This window comes from Haliaeetus leucocephalus, unplaced genomic scaffold (assembly GCF_000737465.1).
Source record: "Haliaeetus leucocephalus isolate CR32 unplaced genomic scaffold, Haliaeetus_leucocephalus-4.0 Scaffold68, whole genome shotgun sequence".
In the NCBI taxonomy this organism is placed as follows: domain Eukaryota; kingdom Metazoa; phylum Chordata; class Aves; order Accipitriformes; family Accipitridae; genus Haliaeetus; species Haliaeetus leucocephalus.
Window position 1 is genome coordinate 2,523,093 of NW_010972504.1, and position 26,978 is coordinate 2,550,070.

Sequence of the window (26,978 nt, forward strand, 5' to 3'; positions counted from 1 at the left end):
CAGAGAGCATCAACAGGATAAAGAGTTTTCCGATTAATGTTACTCAGCCCTGTACACCAACCATGTGGATAAACCCTGCAGAGTCACGGGCCCATCTCCCTTACAGAAATACAAATGTGTTTATAAAAATCTTAGTTCGAAGACTACTTTTCTGGCTAACAGTGCCAAATTAAACAGTTTCTCACATCTGCCTGTCCCCTTCCTGATCTGGATTAAATGCACTAGTGCAATCAAAAGTGCAAGACCTCCATATACCTTTTTTTTTTTTTTTTTTTTTCCCTTTGGTTATTTTTAACCCCAGCCAGTTTCCCAACCCATTGCTACAGGCAGCCCTGCCAGCAGGTTTACGGTCACAACTGCGGCAGCTGCACAGGGCAGCAACAAGCAAGAAGAGGTGTTAAGCAGGCACTGCATCAAAAGAAATATTCATTACTCACCTGACCAGAGGTTACTAAACGTACGTATAAGCTGTGCCACTACCTTGCGCTGATGTAGGTAATAGCGATGGTATTTAAAGCCATATTAACTAGCACAAATTTGCTTATGTTTTAGCTAAATGAATATCTTTTTCTAACAGATACATATCCTGGGCTGGTAACTGATCTAGAATGGCAGTGACCAATCTGCATCAGATTTTCCTCAAAAAAAAATGATCCCCTGAGCCACACCTACCTGGCAAGGGAACAGTCAGTCCGTTGACCTGTTAAGACAACAAAGAAATACAGCATTAGGAGGGAGGAATGGGAAAATATTTTCAAAGGCTTTGTAAAGCCAGTTTCGGAAGGAGATGGAGGAAGAGAACCATTGGACAGGGAGGGGGCAGCTCTGGGGAGCCAGACGGTGGCTGCCTCCCCCAGGAGCGCTGCTGGGGAGACCACCAAAGTCCATCCCTGCTGGCACAGCTCCGCTGTGGCTGACCAGGAAACGCAGCAAACAGCTTGGGCTGCCCGAGGACTCTTTCTTTGGAAAGTATTGTTTTTGAAAATTAGTTCCCTGTGCATTCTAATTGTTGACTTCTGCTGCCAAAAAACTGGGCTTGTCAACCTCTCCCTCCCTCCCCCTTCCCAGGGGAATTGGTGGGGCGAGAGATTATACTTTATAAAGCCACTTAGTAAGATTGAAAACATTCACAGATTTGTTAGCCCACAGACTGAATGTGCTGGCATTAAGCTATTTTGGGAGACAGACGTTTAATGATATTTTCCACAACCATATTTATAAAAACGTTCCATTAACTTGCACTGAGTTTGCAAGGAAGTAGCCAAGCTAACGACTACTACTAATGCAGGCATCATTTTAAAATAGCACAACAAGGAGTAAGAGAGACAGAAAACTAGTTTGTGCCTTTGGGAATTGTACAGGCCAGATCTTTTGCTGGTATAGATCATCATCAGTGAAACCATACTGATTTACAACAGCTGAAAATCCACCTTCCCTACAGTTGTCTTCCTGCTCCTGGGGAGATGGAAGAATGAATGAGGGAAACGTCTAATTGCTGATGGCTGACAATTAGTTGAACACATCTCGATAGCCACTTTCCTCTCCCCACGTAAAGCCAAAACAGTGCATAATTTACATGAAAATGTTATTCTGGAGCAGAATTTCCAGCCATCTGTCCCATTTCCATCATAGAATATTCATATATATAAATTACATGGCTGTGGCAACATCAAGGGGCTCCTACATTAGGGTGACAAATATGTACAGTAGGCAGGGACATAATTACTTGTAGATAGGAAGACTTGCTGCTATTTTTATTACTGGAACTTGTCATCTTTAGATTAAGGTAATTTGCAAGAGGACTAATAAATGTCACCTGAGGATGGGCAAAGAAGAATAAAAATCATAACAAAAACATGAATTTTCCAGGGACTGAAGACATGCAGCTGTATGTACGTTTTTCAGTAAAGCTTCTAACCATGCTCCAGGGACTTGTGAAAGGAATTTTATTTGCCCATTTCCCAATTAAGTGACATTTTATGGGTAAGTCTAGGCACAGTCCCCAGTTTGTACCATTAACCTGCTAATGTGGTTTTGGAGACGAAATGTACCTCCCTTTCTCAGCTCCTTTTGATCTCACAGATGACAGAAGTGATTTTTTTTTTTCAGAAGCTGCAGGAGCTCACCCTGACACACACTGGGTCCCTTCACAGAGTGACTAAGAAAGCTCTGGTTTGCAAAGCAGCCACAAGAAAACAGAAGCAGCCTTTAAATCTACATAGCAATACAGAAATCACATTTAATTTCCTCTTCTTTTCCCCCCACCACAGCTTGAGATGGGTTCAAGGGGCAGGCAGGTTAAGAGGAAATAGGTCTCGGTATGCAGAGGTCAGCTATGATCCAGGAATGTGATTAGTCACAGGGGCAGCATGGGTGTCATTTGGAGATATTTAGAGGCAGAAGAAAAATACCCTAAGGACATAGATCTTTGGCTTCATCCACCCTTTCTACAGGACAGCTGAAGAGACGAGCAACTTTAAACAAGAAAGCTCAAAACGATGGCAACATCCTTTCCATACCTTCTAGTGGTTTGGGTCTGATAAACATGAAACTCTTAATTACTGTAGCAATAAGTATTTTATTTTTATAGTGCATTTTTAAACTGAAAGCGGAGCACTTCAAAGACCACATGCTGTTTAAGTTTTCATTCAGAAGATTTGCACACCATAAACTGTGGGGAGTCCAGTTAAGTTACATATCAAAACACAAGCCCTGCTCCAGCGTATAAACCCAGGAATGAGTTGAGCCATTTTTCTGACCTGACATTTAGACTGTTAAAACCTTCTCCTCTGCAAATACGAGGCAGACAGGTTTCTATGGAAACTTGGATGCATAGTTTAAATGTGTTTGGCCAACAGGATTTGCCCATACCATGAAGGGAAAGAAATCTTCCTTTGTTCTGACACTAATAGCAAACGCATATTCAATTCTGGCTGCTGCCCTTTGCCTAATGCCCTCTAGATAGGCAACATATTTTACATACTCTGAAATTTGTTTGCTATTCTCCTAATAAAAGCTTGCACTCAAATACATTAGTTTGGTCTGGATTGAACCTACAGAGGTGAGAAGCAGCTAAACTACCATGCAAATGAAACTTCTGACCAGCCTAACAAGGCAATACTTCTCAACTATCAGTAAACTGTAAATCACAAGGTTTACCCTAGTACAGATTATTAAGTGAGAAGCAGAATGTGCGTGTACAGGGACAGGACAGGATGAACGAGTGGGCATATGCTTCATTTTAACAAGTAAGTGATGCACATTAGTGATTCATTAAGCATTTTCTGTTCACCATTAATCAAGCAGCCATGTAGGTCATTTGGCTTTTCCATGATGCAGATCGGAAAAATAAATTCATAAAACATGAGTATGTCCACTTTGCATCAGTAATCCAAGACCGTTACACTCAGTCACCTGACTAATTCAATAAGTGCAATAGCTTGGCTAATAGCAGTGACGAGCGGGTCCCAGACTCACTTTCTCCCAGGGTCTTCTGAAGAAGGTCGTGTTTGGCTTGGAGCTTCGTGATCAGGTTCCTGCCTTCCAGATACTCCTTCATTTTCTGTGAAGGTGGAAAAAACCAAGATCATGAGTGGACATTAATTTCTCTGACTGCATCTTTAGGTTACTGGATTCTGAACATAATCCTGAAGTACAGAATTACACTGAAATTTACGGTGCTAAGGATGAGCTAAGTCCTCCTGGTTTATATACTCAGGCAAATCTGAAGCTTGTCCATACGTATCTGCAGTGCAATTTCTATTGTTTCACTGGGGAATCAGCTGAATGTTTGGCATCTTTTAAGATATCTGAGAAGCTGTCATGCATCTCCTCTCCAGACAGGGTGAAATGGAAATGCACTTCCCTCGCACGTCACAGGCAACTGAATGAGCAATCTGTTTTAACAAACTAAAAGGCGGCTACTGTGCTTATTCTCTCACTTAACCTCTCTCACCCCACTTTACTTGTCAAATAGTGTGTCTGCCTCCACGCTGGATGATACACAGGGTTGCAGGGGGGGCACGGGACAAAACAAATAAAGATATTATTTAAGTTCAGATTTGTTCTCTCGGTGAAATATTATACAATCATGCAGTCATTTTTCCCACTTCTTTCTGATTTTTCACAGCTCTGCAAATGCTGGGTTTTTACAGCTCTTTCATCTCTTATTTTGTAGTTCGGAACAGCATTATTTATCTTCACTGTGCTGCAGCACATAAAATACTCTGCTGTATGGTAGCTGTCCACATTATAATTAGGACATGTTTACACTCAAAAATACATAAATAGCACATAACTATTAAAATACCACAGGCCATTCTTTAGATATGAGATATTTTAAAAATTCATCTAGCAAAATGAACACAAAGAAAGGATTCTCATTTAATAATGAAATGTTTCAGTTCTTGTCTTCAGCCTTTCCCAATTCTATCCACTTTCTTCCAGTTCTGCTTTGGTATTGCCAAATTAGACTGCAAATCCTTAAGGTTAAAACCAGTATTTTAGCAATGAGAGTGCCTGGACCCTGCTTGTCCTATGCAGGTCATAACAACGGCAGCCTCCGTGCAAGGTGTAAAGAACTAAGGAGTACTCTATACATACAGATATACTGTGGCAGTACTGAGGATGGGGGGAAACCTTCCGGGAGCTAACAAAGTTTCCACTGTGTGGCCTCCAGCAGTAGTGTGTACCGACACAACAGACAAAAATGGCTGAGCTGGGGCTTTAATTAACTGCCAGGAGTTTGTGTTTCATGTTGCTTTGGTTGACAACATTGGAAGAAAAATTTCACAAGAATTAAGTCCCTTCAGAGAATCTTAGCACTTCCTGCTTCCTATGCTAATACTTCAACTTTTTGTTGTTGTTTTAGAAGAAAACAGGAAGCATGATCACTGCGGCAAAAAAAAAATTAACCATATTTTTTTTAATTAGAATTTGTTTGCTATGCCCCAACTATGTATTTTGCTCAATCAGTTAAATTTTAGCATCAAATTTTGACAGAAGAAAACATGAAGAGGATAAGCTGCAAAAATAACTGGAGAATTTGAAGTGGGAATTTGAGGATAAATCTGTTTCTGGGAAGTGCCAAGCTCCCTGTCTCAAAATCATGATCAGGTGAAGAGACGGAAGGGCTAGAAGGCTCAGCTTCAAATAGCTCAAACAGCAGCTTAAAGATCAGCAAATCAACTCGATTTGGAAAAGTGTTAAGCTTCCCTTTGAAGCAGATATAAAAACTTAAGCTCAGCCTACTGGTAGCTGTGGTTCAGCGCAGGGCAGGCGAATTCCCTGAGCAGAGGCACGCTGCTGGCACTCACAGATGCTCTGGCTGATCGCTCCGGCTTTGAGGCATTTGCAGCGGTCGCAATAAGAACATCGCCTGCCCGCAGACGAGTACCGGGGATTGTTTTAAAGGAGAAAAAGAGAAGGTTCCTATCCAGTGCAGTATTTCACGCGTTCTTTCTACTTCCTCATGCCTAACATTCTGTACCCTGCCTGTTACAAGTACGCTTATGAAAAAAAAAAAAAGGTAATTTCAAAATAAGGCTTCAGGCTTTTTTCAATGAATTACAAAGATCCATGCATTTGATTTCTGGCTTAATAAAAACAGTCAAAAAAAAAATCAAACTACAGGAGAACTCCTAAGGATTTCATTTCTGGCAGAGCACAGCTGGAGTCAGAGTAAGTACAATCAGACACAAAGCAGTAGAAACATCCTCAAGTCACGTTACTTCTGCATTGTAAAAATGAAGAGGTGAAGATCTGTTGTCAGCCAGAGACAGTAAGCATTTTTTCACCTATCATCTCCTCAAAACCATGCAACTTTGACACCCTCTCTAAGCCCAAACTCATTGCAGTATTTTTCCAGCGAGAACCAGTTGTCAGGTGGCATACATAATGAAGCGAAATGCAAACTAGACCATATCTTCCTGCCTTGCGGGAAAGGAGATTTTATGCTTTTGAGGCTATAAAGAAAAACAGTTTCTGCCACTGTCCCACATCCTTAACTGTCTCCCATCTGGAAAGCTCAGCAGTTTTCCTCCCTTCCTCCACCCCGCAAGAACGACTTCAGACAAGGCACTCGATTGAAGGAGCGGGTGAATCAGATCCCCGCTCCCCTGCGCCCCTGCTAGCGACTGAACGTGGGAACAGTGGCACATTGACACAACCAGCATGACATTTCTGTGGGATCGATTAGCAGGGGAACTGTATATAATACTTACCCATGTCTTAAGGGTTTGGTAATAACAAATTTACATTAATTTTTAAAGCACTTCGCAGAATGAGCATTGTACTGGGTTTTAATCTTTCTAGAGGAAAAAATAACATTTCGACAAAGAGCTACAATTATCCCATTTTACAGGTAAAAAGAATCAAATCATTCATTCCCCTTTTCACTTCTCAGGTAGGGCGGAGTGCCAGCTGTATTACAATTAGCAGTAGGATTTCAGCTCTGACAGGCATCCTCACGCTAGCTCCAATTTTGCTGGCTCAGGAAGCAGGAGTGTAGCCATGGCAGCAGCAGCACCCTCCTGCCAGGCACCCAGGACACATCCCTGGATTTCAGCTCCCTGAAGTCACTGCTGCTTCCTTGCTTTAGCTACCTGCATTAGCTCAGTGCTAAGTCAATCATCATTCCTATGCTTTTCACTGACACGGGGAAGTTTTAAGCTTCTACTCTGCATACAAATCTTCCTTCAAAGCCCTAACAACAGAGCCATCTCGGCACCAGCGTGCGATGATATGCCTCTAGTGGAAATACAGCTTATACCAGCGTAGAGATACTACAGTCAGTACTCCTTCAATTCAATTCCCATGGTGGCATCACTATATTTACCTAAGAGCTCTGCCTAGCTAGCAATGCAGTACGTGGAATTTCCAACTTGAGTGACATAGTAATATGGAATATTCTTTCAAATTAGTATTTTTTTTTCAGTTCATAGCCCTCAGCATTTAGCACATCATAAGGTACGAGGGGATTTAAATCTCTATTCTGCACTACACTGTTTTTTCCCCCTACACAAAGAATGCCTCGCCCATATTGCTGCACAGCTCTGCCCTCAGTCTCGTTAATAATCATCAGAGCATTTTCTCATACACTGAAAAAACTCATAGATTCAAAGCTTGAAATCCTTATAAAGGATATTTATAAGTCTGGTCAATAGTAGATCAATCAAGCATCTGATGAGGCTGGTTAAAGAGGGCCTCCCTCGCTCTCTTGATAGGTATTTTGCCCACGTTGTGCAGGACATGACAGGCTGCACCTCTGCTTACTGAAATGGCTCCGCAGTCCTGCTGGGACCTCACTGCTCTGCAGCAGGATATGAACACGATGAAATGGAAAAATATTACATCCAAATAAAGTCCTGGGTTCGGTCTCCTATTTGAACTTACAATAGTCCCTCTCTAGAGAGGGAATGCTTAGAGTTCAATTAAACATCATTTTTCTAGTTTCATAACCCTGGGCAGGGTGGTCAATCCCTTCTTAATTGAATCAGTTTCTCCACCCACTTTTCTCAATAGCCAGTTTCACCTTCTACAAAGGCTTTTTCATTTTTGTAAGTCAAGGCCTGGCAGAAACCATCCTGCCAGCTAGTGTAATTTGCACAGAAACTTCAGGCTTTTAATAAGCAAAACCATTCTTGGAAGAGGATTGTAAAGGGCATTAAGTATAGCAAAAGATGCCCAAAGGAATGACAAAGTAACCAGGGTAAGAGGTGTGATTTTCATCTGCTATTTTGAAATATTTTTAAAATGGAAATTAATTCAACAGTTTAACATAAATCTACTTAGGAAAAAAACATATAGTTTGGTATGAAATTCAATATAAAAAGCTCTTAGCATCTTGTAAAAATGCATCGACTCAATTAAAAGCTTATGTGAGCTGAAATTTTAAGATGATAATAACAAAAATATGAAAGAGCGAAACATTCTTTTAGTTTGTATTATTTTTGAAAATTGATATTTACAAGCTATTAAGTTCTTTCTCAGACAATTCCTTTTTAGATGCAGAAGAAATCAAATTTTACACAACTTATCCACATCAACAAAGGTATCCCAACATGTTTGTAAAGAATTCAAAGAACCCATTTTTAAAACCTAACATGCTTACTCTGCTTGTCCAAAATCAATTACAGAAGCATTTTTGTAAGATGATAGCATCATTTTGCACTTTCTTGTGAGTATAATTCTAAATACATTATACGTGCTTATACTGAAAATTAACTCCTTACTGTGAAATAGAACTGCTCTGTCTCCTGCTGGTTGGCCCGTCTTTTGGCAATGCTCGGTTTGCTCATGAATGTTTCCGAGACAGTGGATTTAACAGACTCCATAGAGTTGCTGTACTGAAAGCAGTCAGAGACATCAAAGTCCTCTATCGTGACTATATCCTGGATTGTCTGGAGTGTAGCTTCCATAGTCTTCTTAACCTGTCCAGCAAGCATAAGAGTACTTAAAAAACGAAGATAGTATGTTGCAAGTAAAAAACAGAGTTAGTAAGTACCCTGGAGCATTTTACTAATAAACAGATATTACTGGTTTCACATCCTGTGTGCCATAACTAAGGTGCAAGTTTTGCTCACTAACAGCACAGTCCATATAAACAAAGGGCTGGCAGCACGCAGAACCTGCCAAGAGTAGGAAAACAGTTGTGATCTTACAGGCTGGGATGAGGAGGAGATGCAAGGCAACTCAACCTCAAAGCAAAGAGTGCTGGAACAAAGATCTTATAATCGTCTTCTGTAACTACATCTACTGGGCATCAAATGTTAAATATTAAAAACAGGACTTTGCGGCACTGTAAATCTTTACTGAAGACCAGAATCAACTTCCTAGACATAAAGGAGTCACAAATTTTGCCCAAGGAGGATTAAAAATTCTTGAACACAGAGGTGCAGATTAGGTATTTTGACCTGTTCCCAAACAAATGCCATTGATCTAGTCTTCTCATCTCAGATGACCAATTAAACAAAAATTAGCTCTTACCTTAGGTTAGGCAAACTCACTGTCTTCACTTCAAAACATTAAATTCCTCTTTTTCTCTTAGCTATCCAAATACAACTTTTGCAACATAGCCAGTCCTATCAACTTAAGGATGGGAAAAGAGGTATGTGGAGGTATTTTAAGGAATCCTCACCACACACCCAGCTTTCATGCAAGATCACACACTAATGTACTGCTGGCCTGAGCTGCCTTATTCTGGAATTTTACCACAAGTCTTCATAAAAGAGGATCACAGCAACTAGATTCTTCCTTAACTAGTCCCCACTCCCCACTGGAAGTGGTAAGAGCATTGTTGATTTTTGGTTGATTAGCTCACCTCTTCATTTTCAATCTTAAGCGTAGATAATCTAGACTGCAATTGCTGGCACCTCTGCACTAACTCACTCTGGACTGGTTGTTGGGCACATAGCTGCGACTCCTGGAAGAGAAACAGCACCGCTTTTAGAGGGCTAGGAAAAAAAACACATAATCAAGAACATCGTGATTACTTCATTCAATTATTACAAGCAAACATCTTTCAAAGTGCTTCATTTTAAAACTTTGTAGCCCTGGATTTCAACCAGTGGACAGGTCCATGTTCTACCAAATATCAATATCAAATTCCTGACTGTATTGAAAAGTAAGCAAGAGAGAGAACATGAACATCAAAGAAGAACTAGAAAAAATTAGCTACTTTCCAAAATGTAAGCTCATCATGCGTTTTGAAAGTCTGAAGGTGCTTTATTACAGATATTAGGTTAGATCACATTGCACATCAAGAAGAATTTGGTTCAATGTATTAGCCAGGTATCCTGGGGCAGGGTATGAGTGGCTGAGCTTGCTCAGCTGAACTACCTGTACACTGCAGCAACAAGTACAATTCACTATTTGATAAATTCAGGGTAGTCAAAATAAAAAAAAGAGCAGGCTAGAGACCTGTCAAACATGCCAGAACTGTGGACTTCCTCGTACTGTTAAGAATTAGTCTTGACTATTTCACAGCATGAGGCAGCTTTTCCTTTTAGTTGTGTTTTGTTGTTGTTTTTTAAAAGGAAAATGCTGACCTCATTGAGTAAGGCTATTTTTTAAAGAAAGAAATTGGAATTGGAGCTTTATCACATGCGTGCACGTACGCCATCATATATTCAATCTGGTATACACAGGACCATTGCAACAAGACTATCAGCTTGCATTTATAAACACTCATTTGGCCTTGAGAAGAACCAAGATAAATGATTCGGCAAATGTGAGCTGTTAACCGAATGACAGTCTGCAGGTAATTCTTTTTCTTCCCATGATATTACAGGATACAACCAAAGCACAGAAAACCCAAGAAATGTCATTTGCAGTCTGAGGGTTTCACTTAAGAGGGAAGAGACAAGGAGGAGCCTTAAGCAGCGATTGTAATTCTTAGACCAAAAGAAGAGGCTGGCTGCAAGAGACCATCCTTACAGTGTTTCCTCAGTGTTCAGGATAATCTAGAAATCCAACCAATTGACCTAAATTATTACATTGTACATGTGTTCCCATTTAGAACCGGTTTCAGCTTGTGCAACTTTAAACAGTTCCCAGATGAGTAACCACATCTTGATAAACCTATAAAGAGAGAGATTTTCATTGCCAAAAATGAAAGTCCCCTGACCGCCTTGTCTCACAATGAAGATGCATAAAGCACCACTATAAACCATTTGTGCTCTAAGATTACACACTCAAATGCCTCAAAACACAGCATTTAAGTTTCTTATTTTGTTGCCCCTTCAAATCTCTAACTTCAGAGTCTGTCTCAGGGTGCAGGGGTTAACTTGTGGGTTGAATGAAAAGTTAAAACAGTGTTTCCAATCTACATTTAGTATTATACCTAATTAAGCATTTTCATCTTCAGTAGCTTTGATAGTCAAAAAGTGAGAGTCAGTTGTATTCAGACATCTGTGCCATGAGCCTCTGCTTAATCTTCAAATCAGCTCCCTTTTCCAAGGCTCCCTTCTACCTCCCAAAAATAGAGCCAAACAGGTGGCCTTTTAGTGGGTCTATCTATCAAAGATGAGGGAAGTAAACAGGCAAAGCTGCAAGTGTTTACAGAGCTAGAGCCGGAGGAGCAATATAAACTGACCATATCACCCATATGCGGCTGAAACTCGAACTTCATGGGCGGACAGAAGACATTGTTGTACATCTCCATCAGGCGCTGCTTATCACTGTTGGCATCCAGGTTCTCAACGGCGTTTTCAATGGCATCCAGACCCTCATGCTTTGACTGCTCCAGGTTTAGCTCAGCAGACAAGAATGTCCTGAGAGCTCTGTTGAGGCTAGCGTGGTATCCCAGGTCACAACACTGCTGGAAAAAGACACACAATTCCATATGAATAAGCGAAGAAATTCTGTAATGGAAATTAAAATGTTTCCAAAGCCAGAAGTTATATAAATGGATAACAAGTCGTGGATATTTATCATATTCTGGGTACCAGAGCAGTCTCACATCTCTCATTCAATGCAGAGGCATCTTGACTAGAGTTGGTCCTCAGAGTTGGCCCTGAACAGAATTCTCAGCCTCTAATCCCATACAAATTTCAACATCATGTTATAATTAGTCTCCAAGACAAGTACAGCTTAAACTATTGTAACACTTTGCAGAGTTCTCATGGAGTACTGGAGAGTTCACTTAATGCTGTTAAAAAAACCAAAAAGCAACCTAGAAATGGGTACGTTCAGTGTATTTCTTTGGATTTTTACTTTCAGGGGCACTGATTCCCATTGAAAACACTCCAAAATCCTTAAATAAAATTACTCAAAGTAAGAGGGAAACAATGCACTAAAGTACTACCCAGAGAAACAAGACAAAGGATTTGGATCATCTGCAAAGGTTAATCTGCATCTAAATTTTTCCACCCAAGATAAAGAAAACTGTTTAATTCAGTGTACTTCAGGAAGCAAGAACATGACCTGTACATCACAGGCATAAAGAACAGAGAAATCCAAAAAGCAACAAGCAATCAGTTGGGATGACTTCATTGCTGGGGTGAAACAGAAAAGCAAAAACTTTCAAGCAAAAAGTGGTCGTGGTCAAGAATTTCCTGGCTATTACTGACAGCAGGATGATGTCACTGGAAGACAATCAAGCAGCTTCATCTCCACCATGGCTGCGCAGCCAAGTCTTAATGTTTCAGAAGGGAGAAAGGCGCTTTTCATTAGCTGATCAGAAACAGCCTGAATTTTTCAGACATCTAATAAAGTGAGTGAGAAAGGAGCCCACCTTCTTGGAATTACAAGCAAGATTACATACGCTAGGAGAATATCCAAAAAGAAAGAGACCATCTGCTTGATTGCTGTGCTGTTCTGTAAGCAAAATTCACATGAAATCTCCTCCTCACCCATCATTTGGGTCTCATCACTGTCATTGTGTGCAAACGCAAAAAAAAAAAAAAAAAAAGGGGGGGGGAAGGGGGGGGGGGGGGGGGGGGAAGAGAGCAACTACTGGACCATTCCCTGCTTTCACAGAATTTCTGTCACCAAGTGCTGCTAGATGCCTGCCTCCTGTGCCAACAAGCTGTGGCAGGTGTGGAGTCTTGTAAAAAGAGCTGCAGTTGCTGGTTAGGCTGGAGGCAGAGAATTAAAGGACATTACATTCAATCAGAAAGAACAAAAACTAGCCAAAAAAACCCAAACAAAAGACGCTTGATTGAGAATTTGCACGTGTGGAGGCAGTCTTGGATCAACAGCCACTCAAAGCTACTGCTCTTTTGCATGCACATTACAGTGCCATCCTCTGCAGTAATTTGGGGAAAGCTAGTCCAAGTTGGGCCAACAGTCCAGCCAGGATTAGGAGCAGCTCAGATTTAAGAGGAGCAGTCACTCCTTCTCCCCTCCTGCTGTGGGCCAGACAGTTGCACACCCACCCAGGGCACCCAGCTTGTCCTCCCTGCGCTCGCCCTCCGCCAGCACACATCTGCGTCCAGAAGGAAAGCTCATCTGCTGCACAAGGGGAGCTCGCTGGTGGGACTGGGAAGTCAAACGAGACTTAATGTTTTACACCCCACCTCACTTAGCAGCAGGACTACATTAAGACAGCAAAGTTTTTTAGCTTTATGTTATTGAAGCCAGTGACAGGAAACATTTTTCAGCCCACTCCCCCACTTTAACATTTTAAAAAGTCCAGCGCACCATATTTATAAATGTATCAGTCTTGTCATCCCTTTTCTGGGTTATATAAATGTTTGATGGAATCGTTCCCCAAGGAAATCAATTTTTTATAAGAATTTAATGATAACTCATTCAGATTCACTTCTCAACATGACAGCTGATTAACCCTTTGCCAGATAGCAGTTTTCAAACAGGCCCAAACCAGAAGATTTAAGGAGAAAGACCCCTCTGTTTTAAAATGCAATTTACATTTGGAAGGGAAAGTATGAGATCCTGGAGTAAGCAGCAATAGTACACCTATTCGTAGAAAACCAAACATTAGGACTGACACATACAAATGCGCTTTTATCTTTTTTAAAATTCTGTCCTAGTGACCCTTTCATAAAAATGAGTTAATACAAACTTCCCCATTACTGTAATATTTCATTAGCATCAAAGAGCTGTCTCAGTCCCCAAAGTCAGGAAATTCAAAACTACTGGGCTATGTCAGGAACAATTTATTGCTCTTAACTCACGATGAAGAATTAACTCACTGTTATCCTTCCATGCACATTGGAGGGGGAACACAATGTGTTGTATAAACATGACAAGTTTAATGCTATTTGGCCTAACACAATCTACTTGTAAGTAACTTTGAAGATTGCTTTTATATTATATTTCAAAATTCAATATCATCAAATGATTAGATCAAGGAAAAGAATTAAGACCTGGCTTAAAAATCACATTTTTATTTAAGTCAGATGCTTCAGATAACCATCGCTGGTTATAATTGTTAATTTTCGATCCTTCAGGATCAAAGGCATTAGTAAATCCATATTCCCTGCGTCTTAACAATGAGATAACTGAATTCCATCTCCTGTGCTCCCAGGCAATCCCACGTTTTTCTTCCGCAAACAGAGCAGATAGTACTTTTCTTTTAAAGATTATGAGAACTTGCAATGTAGTGTTAAATTGAATGCTTCAAGGAACACAAGGGGGTTAACATGGGCATGGACTCACCCAGAGCCACGATGGCTCCTCTCTAGGAACAGTGACAAATCCACATACTGCAGAAGCTTGGCTTCTTGTCTTGCACCACTGCCTACCATGCCTCAGAGACGGCTGAGACTATCTAGTGAGAGAAGCACTTCCTTCAAAGCTGGATAACCTCCATTTGTCAATGTACTACTTGAAAGATCTCAGGTCTGTGCTTAAAAATTGCTATGGGTTTATGAAATCCAAATGGATTCTTTACTATATACGACTCATGATAACGTACTAAGAACAGTCTGTTAGCAGAAAACTGAACCAAGCCCATTTGCAGTATTTGGGGGAGGCCTTACAGATAGGATTTTAAAAGAAAAAATGAAGACAATTGAATTATGCTGATGTCAGTGAAATGAATCCCTATCTTGTAGATTTCAATATAAAAATACATAGACAGGTATAATTTGTTAAAAAAACAAGATGGCACAATTCAAGTTAAGCAAATGTTAACCAAAAAAGGTCTCCTAAACAGGCAGCAGGTATAAATGAAACATGCCTCTTCAGTACAGCAATTTTGCAAAACATGACATTTTTAAATAATGGTATTTTTCAAAACCATCTAGCACTGACAATCCTGACCTCCAAAGGACAGGTTTAAATAAATACCTACCAGAAGAGCACTTCATGTGATTTTATGATCAGCTGAATAAATGTATTATATATACTGTTAGGTATTATAATAGCTGACTAATTAATAGTGATCTGAGTGCTCTTTATTGCCTGTGTCTAGAGACACTTCTGCTCATTACTCCCCCCTCCTACAAAGAAAGTTCCCTTCAGGCTTTGCAGTTGAGTGTTTCTAATAGCGACGGCAGTGTGCTGTCCTTGGCAAGCAGAGTAAGATCAAGCAACGGTCACTGACCCAGACACAACATGTTCAGTGCATTTGGTACTCTAGTTCTGCAGGTTGAAGTGGGCAGTTATGTATTTGTGCAAAAACTCAGGATTCCTAACTGGTTTTTCTGAGTTTTCAAAAAGGAGAGATTTGGGTTTTTTTGTTCTGCATTTTACTAAAAGCAGAATTGATGCCCCCTGAATACTGGGGGCATCATTCAGCTGCAGAACAGAGAGCTTTCAGGCAGCTGGCAAACAAGCTCCCTCCACCTTCTGCTCCATTACCCAGTTTCTGCAGAGAGCATTCTCATTCTAAGGAAATGAGGGACTGGTTTCTATAGCCAGTTTATTTCTTTGTTTCTTTGCGTAGACAGAGAGATGGCAAAGTGGCAAGCAGTGGAACCTCCATCACTGTTGATGCTCCTCTGACACCTTTCAGAACTGGACTGAAAGTGCTCTGCAGTCCCAATGACAGAAGAAATGCATCAAGTCACTGCAGAGCTGGTGGTCAGGGTATCAGAGAATGGAAGGTCTAAAAAGCAGGAAGGTTCAAGCCTCTTATGAAATATGCTAGAGAAAGCATTAACCTTGAAATATATGGAATTTTTCAAAACAAGTTAAAAGCAGCTTTAGAAAATCTTTCTTTCCTTGATTTCTTTTACCAACTGGTATACTGTTTCTCCAGTTAACATTCTTTTTTTAAATGTGCTTCTGAGTTATAGTTCTGCAGGTTGCTTAAAATAGTAAATAGAAAATGTCAAGCAACAGTATGATACTGAAGCTGAGTTTCATTTTAACTAAGCAACTCCTCCTTCTACACATTTCAATGCCAGGTTTCTTGTGCAAGCTTCTGTCTGTGCAACAAACTCTGACTTAGCTATCTAAGAAAAGCTCACTTAACAGCTTAATGACCAATTATCACGCCTGTTGTTACCCTCTGAGCTGCCCATCCAAGACCATCATTCCACAGCTGTACAGAGGTTACTAGTTGTGCTGGTATATAAGATGTTGAAAAAGGAGAGGCACATGTGAGGGTTAATGGCAATGATATTCATTGCAGGCACCCAAGCAGCAGCACTTACATCAATGAGATCAGACAGGTCATGAATGTAATACTTGAATACAGATGCATTGGTGGCTTCCAGAGCTAGCAGATACTCATTTCTTGCCTTAATAGCCTTCAGTCTATTTTCTGTGTACTTTGCTTGGCGCTAAAAGAGAACCAAAAACAAAATACATTTTAAAAAGGGGTGCAGCAGGAGTAATAGCATTCTTAGTAACACCAGAGAATACAGAACAAATCTTACTCTGCTCACAGTTTTTGTTCATTTGGATTCCAGTTTTATCAAGACTCAAAGACTTAGATTTTAGATCAATTATTTAGATGTTTTCAAGCATTACTATATTAGGTAGCTTTGCATTTAAAGTCTTCTCTTAAAATAGGGTTGGAGAAGATTAAGGGAAGAATATGAAGGAACGAGGTGGGTTTATGAGGTTATGGCCCAGCTCCAGCACTACCAGAGCAGCTGCTAGAAGCCCACAGGTAGTCTGCAGGCACCCCACCTCTTCCAACAGAAGCTAGGCCTAAACTTGGTCCTTCCAGAGCCTAAATCAATCCAAAAATAACTCTTCACTTTCTATTGGCTTGAATCTTAGCGCTGAACTGCTTAACTGACTGACCGATTGCTAAGGCAACTGGTTCTGCCCATGAAGTCAATTTGGGACTGCATGTCTCCCTGTAGCACAGGTCAGATCTTTAGCTGGCGTGAAATGGTAAACAAAAATCTTGTACTCTGTACAAGAAAAAAAAAAATGTTAACCATGACTTCCAAGAAGGCAGTTGTTACTTTCATACTCGAACCTCATTTTAGCTTTTTGTGCCATGCCTGCATAACCTGGGATAATTCAAAATAGTATCTGATTGTCCTAAAACAAGCCTGCTGCTAGCTTTTGCCTTTCCTAAATCTGAATGTTTAGAACTTGTAAAAAACTGACACTTGCATTTGAATATCACAAAGGAGGGAACTCAGTAGCTCCTGTGTTGAACTACTGCAAAGGTCCCCTCCTCAGGCACGCTACACAAGCAGTAGCAATGCTATGGAAGTACCTTCTCCTTCATTTTCTCTATTTTTTTGACAGAGCTTCGTCGAACGTGTTTTTCTTCAAACTTGACGTTGGAAGTTGAGTCAGGGGAGCGTGGTGTCTGCTTGTCCTCTTGTTTCACCGACTTCCCAATCTGCTTTTCTTCTTGCTTCTCTGCCTCTTTCAGTTTGCTCTGAGCACTAATGCTGTCAGCATTGTACATATGGTAGGTTTTCATAACCTGCAGAAAATGACACACAAGAGTCAGAGAGCACCACAGTTCGATTTGCTGAGGAAGAAGTGGGTTTACCTAACAAACAAACTAGGCATACAGATGTTTTGCCTTACTTTATCTGCATGACAAAGTCTTAGGGAGAACAGTAACAGATGAATCTGGAAAGCTCACAGGCTAGGAGGGAGGAAAAAATCCTAAGAAAGAATTCACATGCTGTGACACTTTATTTTGTAATTTGGCCAATGCACTCCCCAAAACTGTAGGTTTCTTTAACATAAATATTTCATAATAACTGTCCATCATGTTAATATTAAATGCAAGATATCATACTAACTAAGCAAAGGCATTTGGACAGTGACCAGCAAGTCAGATCTGGTTGCTAGTTCTGAGTTAGAAGTACCTAAACTGGCAAAATACTCAGGGAAATTTCACATCTAGAAAAAGCATGACAGAAGATGCACAAATGAAAGTGTGGCTCTCAAAATGAATCTGAAATCAAAGTGGATTATTTTGCAGCTGCTTCTTTGTTTAACTTTGGCATGCGCCTTCTTGTACGATCCAATAAAGGAGTCATAAAAACCAAAAAAGAGATACAGACTAAATCTAGCCTCCTTACTATTCAAAGAAAATTATATGCCAACGTTGGAAAATGACAGGTTTTCATCAGCAGGTAAGGTTTCAGAAGGGATGCCTATCAGTCTCTCATCTGGATGAATCAGTCCTTTAAACATCACAAGTCTTGAGGAACTGTATGCAAATCAATAGTCTGAACACAATGGCTGCAAGAGCAACTCAGGTTCAATTTGTTTAAATCAAATTTGATATGTAAAAGTACTTCTGTTCACCTTATGTAATAAAAATACTAATAACAGAGTGTGGTTCTTTTGCTCAGGGAGACCTGGGCCCTATACTATATGGACAACTTCTATTATAGCACATTTTTTATACTTAAGTATAGATAAATATCCCCCAAAGTAAAAAAAAAAACAACAAACATTTGTTTCACAGGATATTCATGCCTAGCTTTGTGTTAAGAAAACAGAACCAAAAAAACCCAAAGGACATAATATATAAACTAGCTTCTTTTATCCACAAATGCAAAGCAATTCAATCCACATACCAAAGCAAACATTACTATGATATAATTTTGATAGGGGGCCAAAAACTGCAGTTGCATAAAGACACCCCAATAGTATCATTCCAGCATTAATAAAGACCCTACCTGCAAATCATTTGATTTATTTCAGATGAAAACCCATTTATACCTATTTCCCCTTAGTTTGAACCATAACATAATTTCACGTAAGTAGGATGCATGCTCTCTCTTTATGCAGTGATCAGCATAGGTTCTTAGATACAAAGAGACGTTGTATTTAAACATGAAAGAGAATGTGAATGCAGCCAGTATTAAAGAGAGACTTTCTGAATAATTTACACACACACACACACACACTTTCAGCTCCTGCATATGCTTAGACTATAAAGCAGGCATTTATAATAATAGATGCAAAGTAGTTTCTTTTCCTCTATCACTGAAAGTGGAACTGGCAGAAAGCAAGAGAAGCAGAAAAAGAAATCACAATTTTAATTCTTTTATCCTACTGATGGTGCCACATTGGCAACCACAAGCTCTGCCTGCCCCACATTTGGTGATGGGGTCACTGTTGACTCACTAGTGCCTGCTGAAGGCAACAGCACAGTCAAGGACTGATTGCACAGGACAATTCAGGACAAAAACTTACAGGTTATAGCAATCCTCTACATTTTCTCTGTGTAGGGAAACTAAAGACTTTGTCCATATCCATTTTGTCTGAAAACAGGGATTCTGCCAATCCTTTGGATACCCAGCGGAACAAGAGGTGGAAGTATTTCTAAAAGTATGAATAAAAGCAATCCCACCAGTGATTAAACTGAGTCCAGCAAGAAGTATCTTTTCATATGATCAGCAGAAGTGGCTTTTTCAAAGGAAAAGACATTTTCTGGTGAAGGGACAATTTAAAATTTTACAGCAGAAGGAATGAATAAACAGATTTCAAGTTCCTAGCACTGACATTAAAAAAGTTAATACCCTACATCGCTTTGTTTATCAAAGGCTGAATTCTGGAAGATCTTCCTTCCAGTGATAGAGAAATTATCAGGACTCAGTATTTGGCTCAATGATCTGTCAGAGCCTGGCATGCAGAAATAATTACATATGTCTATGTAAACACCACTAATCAGCCACCTTATCAACTTCAGTGCCATGTGAACTTGGATTAGAAATAAATCTCAGTTCCTAAAAGTCTGTGTTTAGAGACAGACCTATATTCTTCCTTAGGATCCCATCCAAGTACATGACTCAAAAGTTGAATCAGATTGTGCCCTCAAATAAAAAATAATTTCTAGATGTAGAAGGTAGGCAGCGCTGAAGACAGGCACTGCTACATTTACAAAGCCTTCATACCCAAAGTAAATTGTCTGCCTTTCAGGAACATGAGCACAACGCAGTTTGCTCATACTATTGTAAACGAAGGCTGTACTATCTACAGCGACAGTCCATCGAACAACAGGTCACCTTCAAAGTGCCTCCAGCTTCCACTGTACTGCTCGTTCTTGGCTTTCCTGTTGAGGAACACAAACCCTCTTTGCCCACAGAAAAGAGTCATGCTAAACACTAACCCAGAAAAGGAGGAAAATCATAAACTAGATTCAGTGTCTCACCTCTTCAACTGCCATTTCAGCAGCAAGAACGTTTTTCCTACTCCTGAGCTCCCTTTCTTCCTAAAAGATTAGTCTGAATATTTGGCTTCAATGCCAAATAATTCACTTCTATACATTTTGTTGATATGGGAAGTTTCAGGGAAATCCCCTAATACTCTAGCATCGATATTAATACCAAATTTCTTCACAAGGTTGATATGCCATGGCTTGAGAGACAACCCTGGATCATCTTTTGAAAGAACGAAGGAAATAACATGTACCTCAGTGTAATGACCCAGGGTATCATTAAGGATGAAAGACAAAATATTTGGAGCAACAAAACTGTGCGTAGGTTCTGCTTTTAAAAAAGAACTAGCTCAGTAACAGCTGCAGAAAGCAAAAAATTAATCGAACAATAGGCTTTTCCATTCATTTATGTGAGAAGAAAAATCCCCAAGCAGCATATGAACTTTTATGAACACATTCCTTTTCCTTTCTGAGGCAGTGCCTCTTTCTTGGTGTCTCCAATGGATATACTGAGAAGCAAAAAGCACAGATGGAAGACTATTACTCTAAAGGGAGCTGTTTTGCTGAATGAGTTGAGGAACAAATAAACACAGTGGATCCCCCTGCTGAAGCTGTATGCTGCCTTTTGTATGCTCAGACCACACAAAACCATGGACTGAAGATTTTTAGCGTATTTGGAAATAATTCTACTATCTCTTACTCTTTTTAAAACCAACACTACAGCTAGCAGCAAGTGTGCATTAAGGTGAGATCTTTGAGAAGTGGAGCCAACACTTATAGAATTGAAACAATATAAGGATAGAGTGAAAAAGTGTGATTTATGGTACTCTATAGACTGGCAAACACAAGCTGCCTCAAACTGCAACGACTGCAGACATTTATCAGTCTTGGTGCTTAATCTCTGCTGTAACAGCAGGCTGGGAGAAGTCAAACACTTCTTCCTTCTGCCTGAAAAGATGCCAAGAAATCAGTTTGATTTACCGTGTAGAGTTCATTCAAGACCTTCATCAGGTCTTCCTGGAGCTGCAATCCCACTTCCTTGCTCTGCAACAAAACAGAGAAATGAAAGTTAATTGGGGAAGACGGTAAAAAGGCGGAGGAAGTGAGCATGCTCTGCATCTACAAATAATTTAGGCTCAATTAAGCACCGCTATTTATGCTAACAAATCCAGTAACTGCGTGGACCAGAGCCACTTATGGTCAAATTGCATAAACGTATTAATAAACTGAAATGTTATATATGCACAGTCAGGAAAGCCCTACTGTATGGAGACAGGGAAATTTCCAGAGAATGTGGGATTTTCAATATTACAAGCCTGGAAACACATAGATTTGCCCATTTTAGCAGGATCAACTATGAATATAGGACAGCTCGGTATGGAAGCTGAAGAAACGCAGGATAAGAAAGCCAACAGGAATGATCCTCCTTTACTGAACATCATATCACAAAACAGGCAATACTTCAATTTTGCTGATGTAAGGCACCTCCTTGACAAAGCCCAACTCTGAGGCTGCGATGACAGCTGGCCACCACCTCCTTCACACTCCCATCTCTCTAGGCAGTGCTGCTGCTACTCTTTCCTTTGACCTTGCATCTCACTTGCAGCCCTTTGGTACTGCCTGCCCCTCCTATCCTTATTCCTTGTCCCTCAACCACACGCACATCACGAGTTGCCAGTGCCACCCCATCGTGATGATTCTTGAAGAAACTAGGTTGCTCAGGTGGGGTCTGGCAAGGTGTTACAACTTAGAGACGGATCCAGGAGGGAAACCCTACTCCAGTGTCTGCCAGCTCTCGCTTGATAAGTCTTCTGCACAGATTATTAAACCTATTTCCTGGATTCGCTAGGGCAACGGTCACTCTTGGATACTGGAGTGGAAACGGCTTGCTGAAGAAGCGGTGTTTGTCACAGAGAAGTCTGGAGGAGCAGGGACATGTGCTCAACAGCAGGTCTTTTTGCCTGTTGGTACTGAAGGAGATGCTTTGATCCAACTACAGTTTGTGGTGACTGTATTTGAAAGGCTACACAGAGCCTGCAGTCTATTTTTGAGCAAAGTATTAATGTCAATGTATTATTATTTTTTTTAGTTTTGTATGATAAACCCACTCAGAGTTTAAAAAAAAAAAAGAAAAAGAAAAGTATGTGCTTTCAGATACACAATCTCTCCTTTGAGTCTCCATGAGATTTACCAAAAGTTTACCTCTTCTTCCACAAATACTACAATAGCCTGCTACACCCTCTAGCTTCCTCTGGCAAACGTTCCTTCACTTTTCTATTTCATCACCCCAGCTACAAAAAGAACCACCACATCAACATAAAAAAAAAAAAAAAAATTTACTCTTATGGGGCTTTACATGCATGCATTCCCATTTCCATTCAAATTTTAAATCAATATGGGATTTACCTCAATAGACAAAGCAAAAAGGGTTTTTTCTTTGTTGGTTTTTTTTTTAAACTACAAGGACTATAATACAATTTAACCATATCAATACAAATCACCCTGTCTTGGGGGACACTTGTATTAGTGAGCTGCCTAGTTAAACCTAAGGCTATATGACTCATGAACTTGTTTCTTTCACTAAAACGGTAGAATGAACAAAAAAAGAAAAAAGAGGTGCAGATAGACATGACTGCTTGTCAAAATCAGCTGACATCCAAACTAGCCTGCAGCCAAGTGTCGGATTTTAAAAATATATTTACTTATTTAAACTCCCTGCTAGGTAACAAGCGGCCAGCACTTCTACATTGCAATTGGACTCAACTACTACATGAAGAGCCGGTTCTGGCAAACATTTGGCTTTAGCTAATACAGGAACAGGAACAACTAAGCTTCTGGTTTTCTAATAAATACACTGGAATGTCCAAAGACGTGCATCTGTAATTACTGATGGACGGCACCTCTGTATGCAAAGCCCTCTCTGAAGAGGTGTTTCTGCATGCAATATAGCTTGTATGCAAAGGAAGGCGAAGAGACTTTCTTACTTAATGAGTTCAATGGTATTATTAATCTTCACTTCATTAGAGACAGGATTTCACGCTAAAACTGTCACTGTTTGCATTCTGAAGAGCTTCCACGGAAAAGCTGAGAAATTCAGATACACCAAAAAGCACACTGAGGCAGCGTTTGCTGACACACCTTGCAAAGCAAAGCAAAGGTGCAGCCACACACTCCAGCCTTGCTGTCTCCAGCTGCCATGGCATAGCACTGCTGTGCACACAAACCTCAACAAATCCCTTTTTTCTATAGCAGGAGTGTAAATTATCATGGAAAATGTCTGTATTTGTAATGCAATTACATCTTTCAGCCTAGTTATTGAAAGAGATTAAAGCCAATAAAGTTACAGTTAGACCCAAACAGATGTTTCCCTTCTTTGCTGTTGAGGTCTCCAAGAAGTGATGTCCCAACTGTTATCCTGTTCACCCGAACAGGCTGCTGGAATGATTTTAACTTACTGCTTCAACCCTGTTCTGTGGTCACATTATCACACCCAATCATCCTTTGAAATTCCAGGAAAATCCATATCCATTCTGACAGGGAGCTGGTTATCATCCCTGCCTTGTAGCAAGCATATTATACAAATACCAGAGCTGCTGGGTTCAGAGCGTTATACAATGCACCCTTCAAGGCGTGAAAAAAAGGAAGAGGAGGGGAAATGGGAGAGATCAATCATGAGATATTTTATAAAGCCATATATTGGGCCAAAAACACAACTGAAGGGGAAAGCTCCCTCAAAAAAACCAAACTTAAGGATAACAGGCAATTATTTCTTACATGAAGAGCGGTACAGCCCACGACAGGAGGAAGAGGCCTTTGAGTCAACCTTGTAAGCTCAGTACCAAAATAGGGGGAAATGGGGGTGGGGAGAGAAGTATAAAACAGAGCTGCCTTTGTCAGCCATCGGACAAAATGTTCCTCTCAGTCTGGTGGAAGGGAAGGAATCGTACCAGCAGCTCCGGAGAGCGCAGGGAAAAGCTATGGGGGCAAGGTCTATCCCCAAGGGTTTCGTTGTAGCATCTCCCCCAGCCGATGGAGAGATGGGAGCAGACAGACACACCGGGATTTGTTACCTTGTCAAAACCAAACAAAAACCCAACCGCACACACTATCCAGAGGGAAAGGACAGATCCATCTCTGACATTCACTAATGATGTCTCCACTTGGGCTGCACAGGAACCAGCCAGCTTCAACAGCTTTGCTCCTATAAAATGTTTAACTGGAAAGCACCCCAACAGTTACTAGTATTTAATGACACAAATCTCAGAAATGCAGTCTTAGCACTTGCAGCACAATCTTTAACGTCTTCAAACCCCTGCCTGTAATTTCATAGCTCTAATCATTCTGAGGTGCAGGAAAGAGATAAGTACACAGAATTCCACTGTTTCTGAGGTTTTATTAATGAAAGACAACCAGGTGAGTAATTGGAGAAGCCAAGGAAAAGAGCAGACATCTTGTCTCTCTACACTAACATTTCTATTCACAAAAACACAGGCAGGCTTAAGCACTCATAATCTAATAACTATGTTTTCTCCACATTTTCCCACTAATTAGAAAGTGCAAATGCATCTACTGCTACATGTAACAAGAATAACTTTATTCAGTTTATAGATTTTACTCGTTCACTACCTACTAAGGCAGTGCTTGCCTTATTGAACCTTCGCGCTCTGCATGTTAGAAGTATATACTATCTACTGGGTTAAGCAAATTTGATAGGTTCAAGATTATTTATGCCTACAAAGTTCAGGAAAATAAAAAGATGAAGAGGTAATGCAGGCAAACCCACACTTAAACCACTATTTCTGCCTAAGAAGTCAAGATAGCATTAAGCCATGAGAAAAAAAAACAAACTCATAAATTAAAAAGCAAAAAGAGAAAGATTATATAATTTAATATTATCCTTTTTTGAATACCGTCCAGTTCAGCAGTGCTCAGAGTTTACTGTGTTTCTGAGATGATAGATGGTTTATTATAGACTGTTTATGTATGTTGTGACCCATTCAGACCAGCCTGGCATCGCACTACTGGCAGCGCAATGGGACGTACAAGCAGAAGCATCCAAGGGTGGGTCCTCTGCATTTTCATATGTTCCAGTCCCATGTTCCTAAACCTGCTTCCCAGGTGGCCAGATGCACTACTGGAAAAACAAGTGTCTGACACAAATGCTGACAAAGGGGAGCATCCTGCTTTTTCTGAGGAGTCTTTAATTTAAAGAAAACAAAAAAGTCAGTGATTCCCAATCTCCAAGAGAGTTTAAAGAAACAAGATTTACAGTTTTTTCATCTCTGAAAGCAGAAAAAAAGCTGAAGCTGCTGCTCATCACTGCAGTGATATGGGTTGCAAAGATTTTATGACTGCCTTTTTCTCAATATGGGAGATGATTAATGAAAGTGACTGGCTGGGTCTGTTTTAAATGCCCTGAGCACTGAACTTTTCACACAGAAGCAGCTTTTCAGCAGCACACTTCACTGTGCTGGTTAAACTGCTTGGACTGGACCAATCATCTGCCTTTCACCCGGCTCTTTTCAGCCCATTTACTTATTTCTTGCATAAAATTGCTCATTCACTGTACAAACTGCTGAAGCATCAATTATGCGAAATAGATTAAAATGAATTTTTTAATGCATATTCAGGTTGAAGAAGAAAAGAAGTGTAAGTGCCAAATTGTCAAAACACAAAACTCTTTGTGCTTCCAAATGAGCTCTCAAGAAAGAAACTGCCAGATTGCTGGACTGGAAAAAACCTTACATTAAGATGAAGGTAAGATAGATCACAGGTGTCATGAAAACAAGAGCTATGCAATGAACACTGTTAATTTAATGCTGCTCCCCATACTGATTCCACCAACAAAAAAGGTTTAAGAGAAAAAAGCTGAGCTAGGTGACCCTGATAAATGAAAATACATTGGAGGAAGCAGAACGGTTAGCTTGGGAAAGTCAAAAGAAAATGCCTTAGACATTATCAAAGTTGTTGCTCAAGTGCTGTAGAGGGTGGTAGACCTGATGCACAACGAGAACTTTTCTGAGGTCCCATGGAGTTCAAAGTACATGCAGATTAAGGGCTGCTGACCTTAACCATTGCCATACGGGCATAATAGATTTCAAGATCATGATAGAATATGGTGTGGAATTACGAATAAAATGTATGCCAAGACAAAACAACAACATAGTCTCTGCAGTTGCAAACATCTCCAGGTATCAATTTCTATTTCAACATCAAATTATATATTATGTTTTTCAAAGGCAGACAGAGTTTAGAGTGATTCATTTTGTAAACAGTCTTCCAGGAAAAAAGCGATAAATAAAAGCAGAGGAAAATCTGATAAATTTTATTATTATCTATTCCTGGCTGTACCTGCAACTAGAGTCTATTTGTAAATCCCTTAGAAAAGCCCGAGGAAGGGCTTGTGCCACAAAATCTTACCTAACTGTCTCCAATAATAAACTGTGCGTGCTTGTGGGGAGGGGGTGTCCCCACAAATCTTGTCTCTTTCTTATCCCATCAGGGCTAAACACTTGTCCTCTTGATCTGGGAGATTATCTAGTTTGATATGCACCATTAATGGTCTTGCAAGATGGCACAGCATGGGAACCCACCACACGCCTGAGGCTGGGGAAGGGGATCAGCAGGGCGTCAGCACAACCTCACCTGTGCTGCTGCAAAAGTACGTGCTGATCAGTGATAAACACAGCCTTCCTCTTCTCTGCAAATCAGGAAAATTATCAACAGCACCCAAGAGCACAAGAAAGTCATTTCAGCACGGTGACAACAATAACTGTTGCCCAGGAGTGCTAACTTGCAAGCTCAGTATTTTTCTCACAAGCTGCCTTTTTCAAGCCTTTTCTTCAACCCAAAACAGGAAAGCAAAAGAAGTTGCCCTAAGTGTGCGTGCGTGCACATGCATAAGCATACACACTCACACATGCACACATACTCCTTTGTTACAACAGGGTGTATATGCACCATGTGCAGAGCTGTA

General features: G+C 40.3%; 1 protein-coding gene across 2 annotated transcripts in view; it reads right to left on the bottom strand.

Moving 5' to 3' along the window:
• SRGAP2 (SLIT-ROBO Rho GTPase activating protein 2) overlaps positions 1-26,978 on the bottom strand; it is a 107,726-nt gene that overhangs the window by 24,395 nt on the left and 56,353 nt on the right. The window contains exons 4-11 of one of the 2 annotated variants that reach the window (XM_010579235.1): positions 20,984-21,046; positions 17,087-17,302; positions 16,062-16,190; positions 11,093-11,314; positions 9,320-9,421; positions 8,232-8,429; positions 3,478-3,562; positions 673-700 (exon numbers count right to left, since the gene is read on the bottom strand). In XM_010579235.1, the coding sequence (XP_010577537.1) occupies positions 673-700; positions 3,478-3,562; positions 8,232-8,429; positions 9,320-9,421; positions 11,093-11,314; positions 16,062-16,190; positions 17,087-17,302; positions 20,984-21,046 (1,043 nt within the window). Of the gene's footprint in view, positions 1-672; positions 701-3,477; positions 3,563-8,231; positions 8,430-9,319; positions 9,422-11,092; positions 11,318-16,061; positions 16,191-17,086; positions 17,303-20,983; positions 21,047-26,978 lie in introns of both variants that reach the window. The other variant, XM_010579228.1, reaches the window with a different exon arrangement.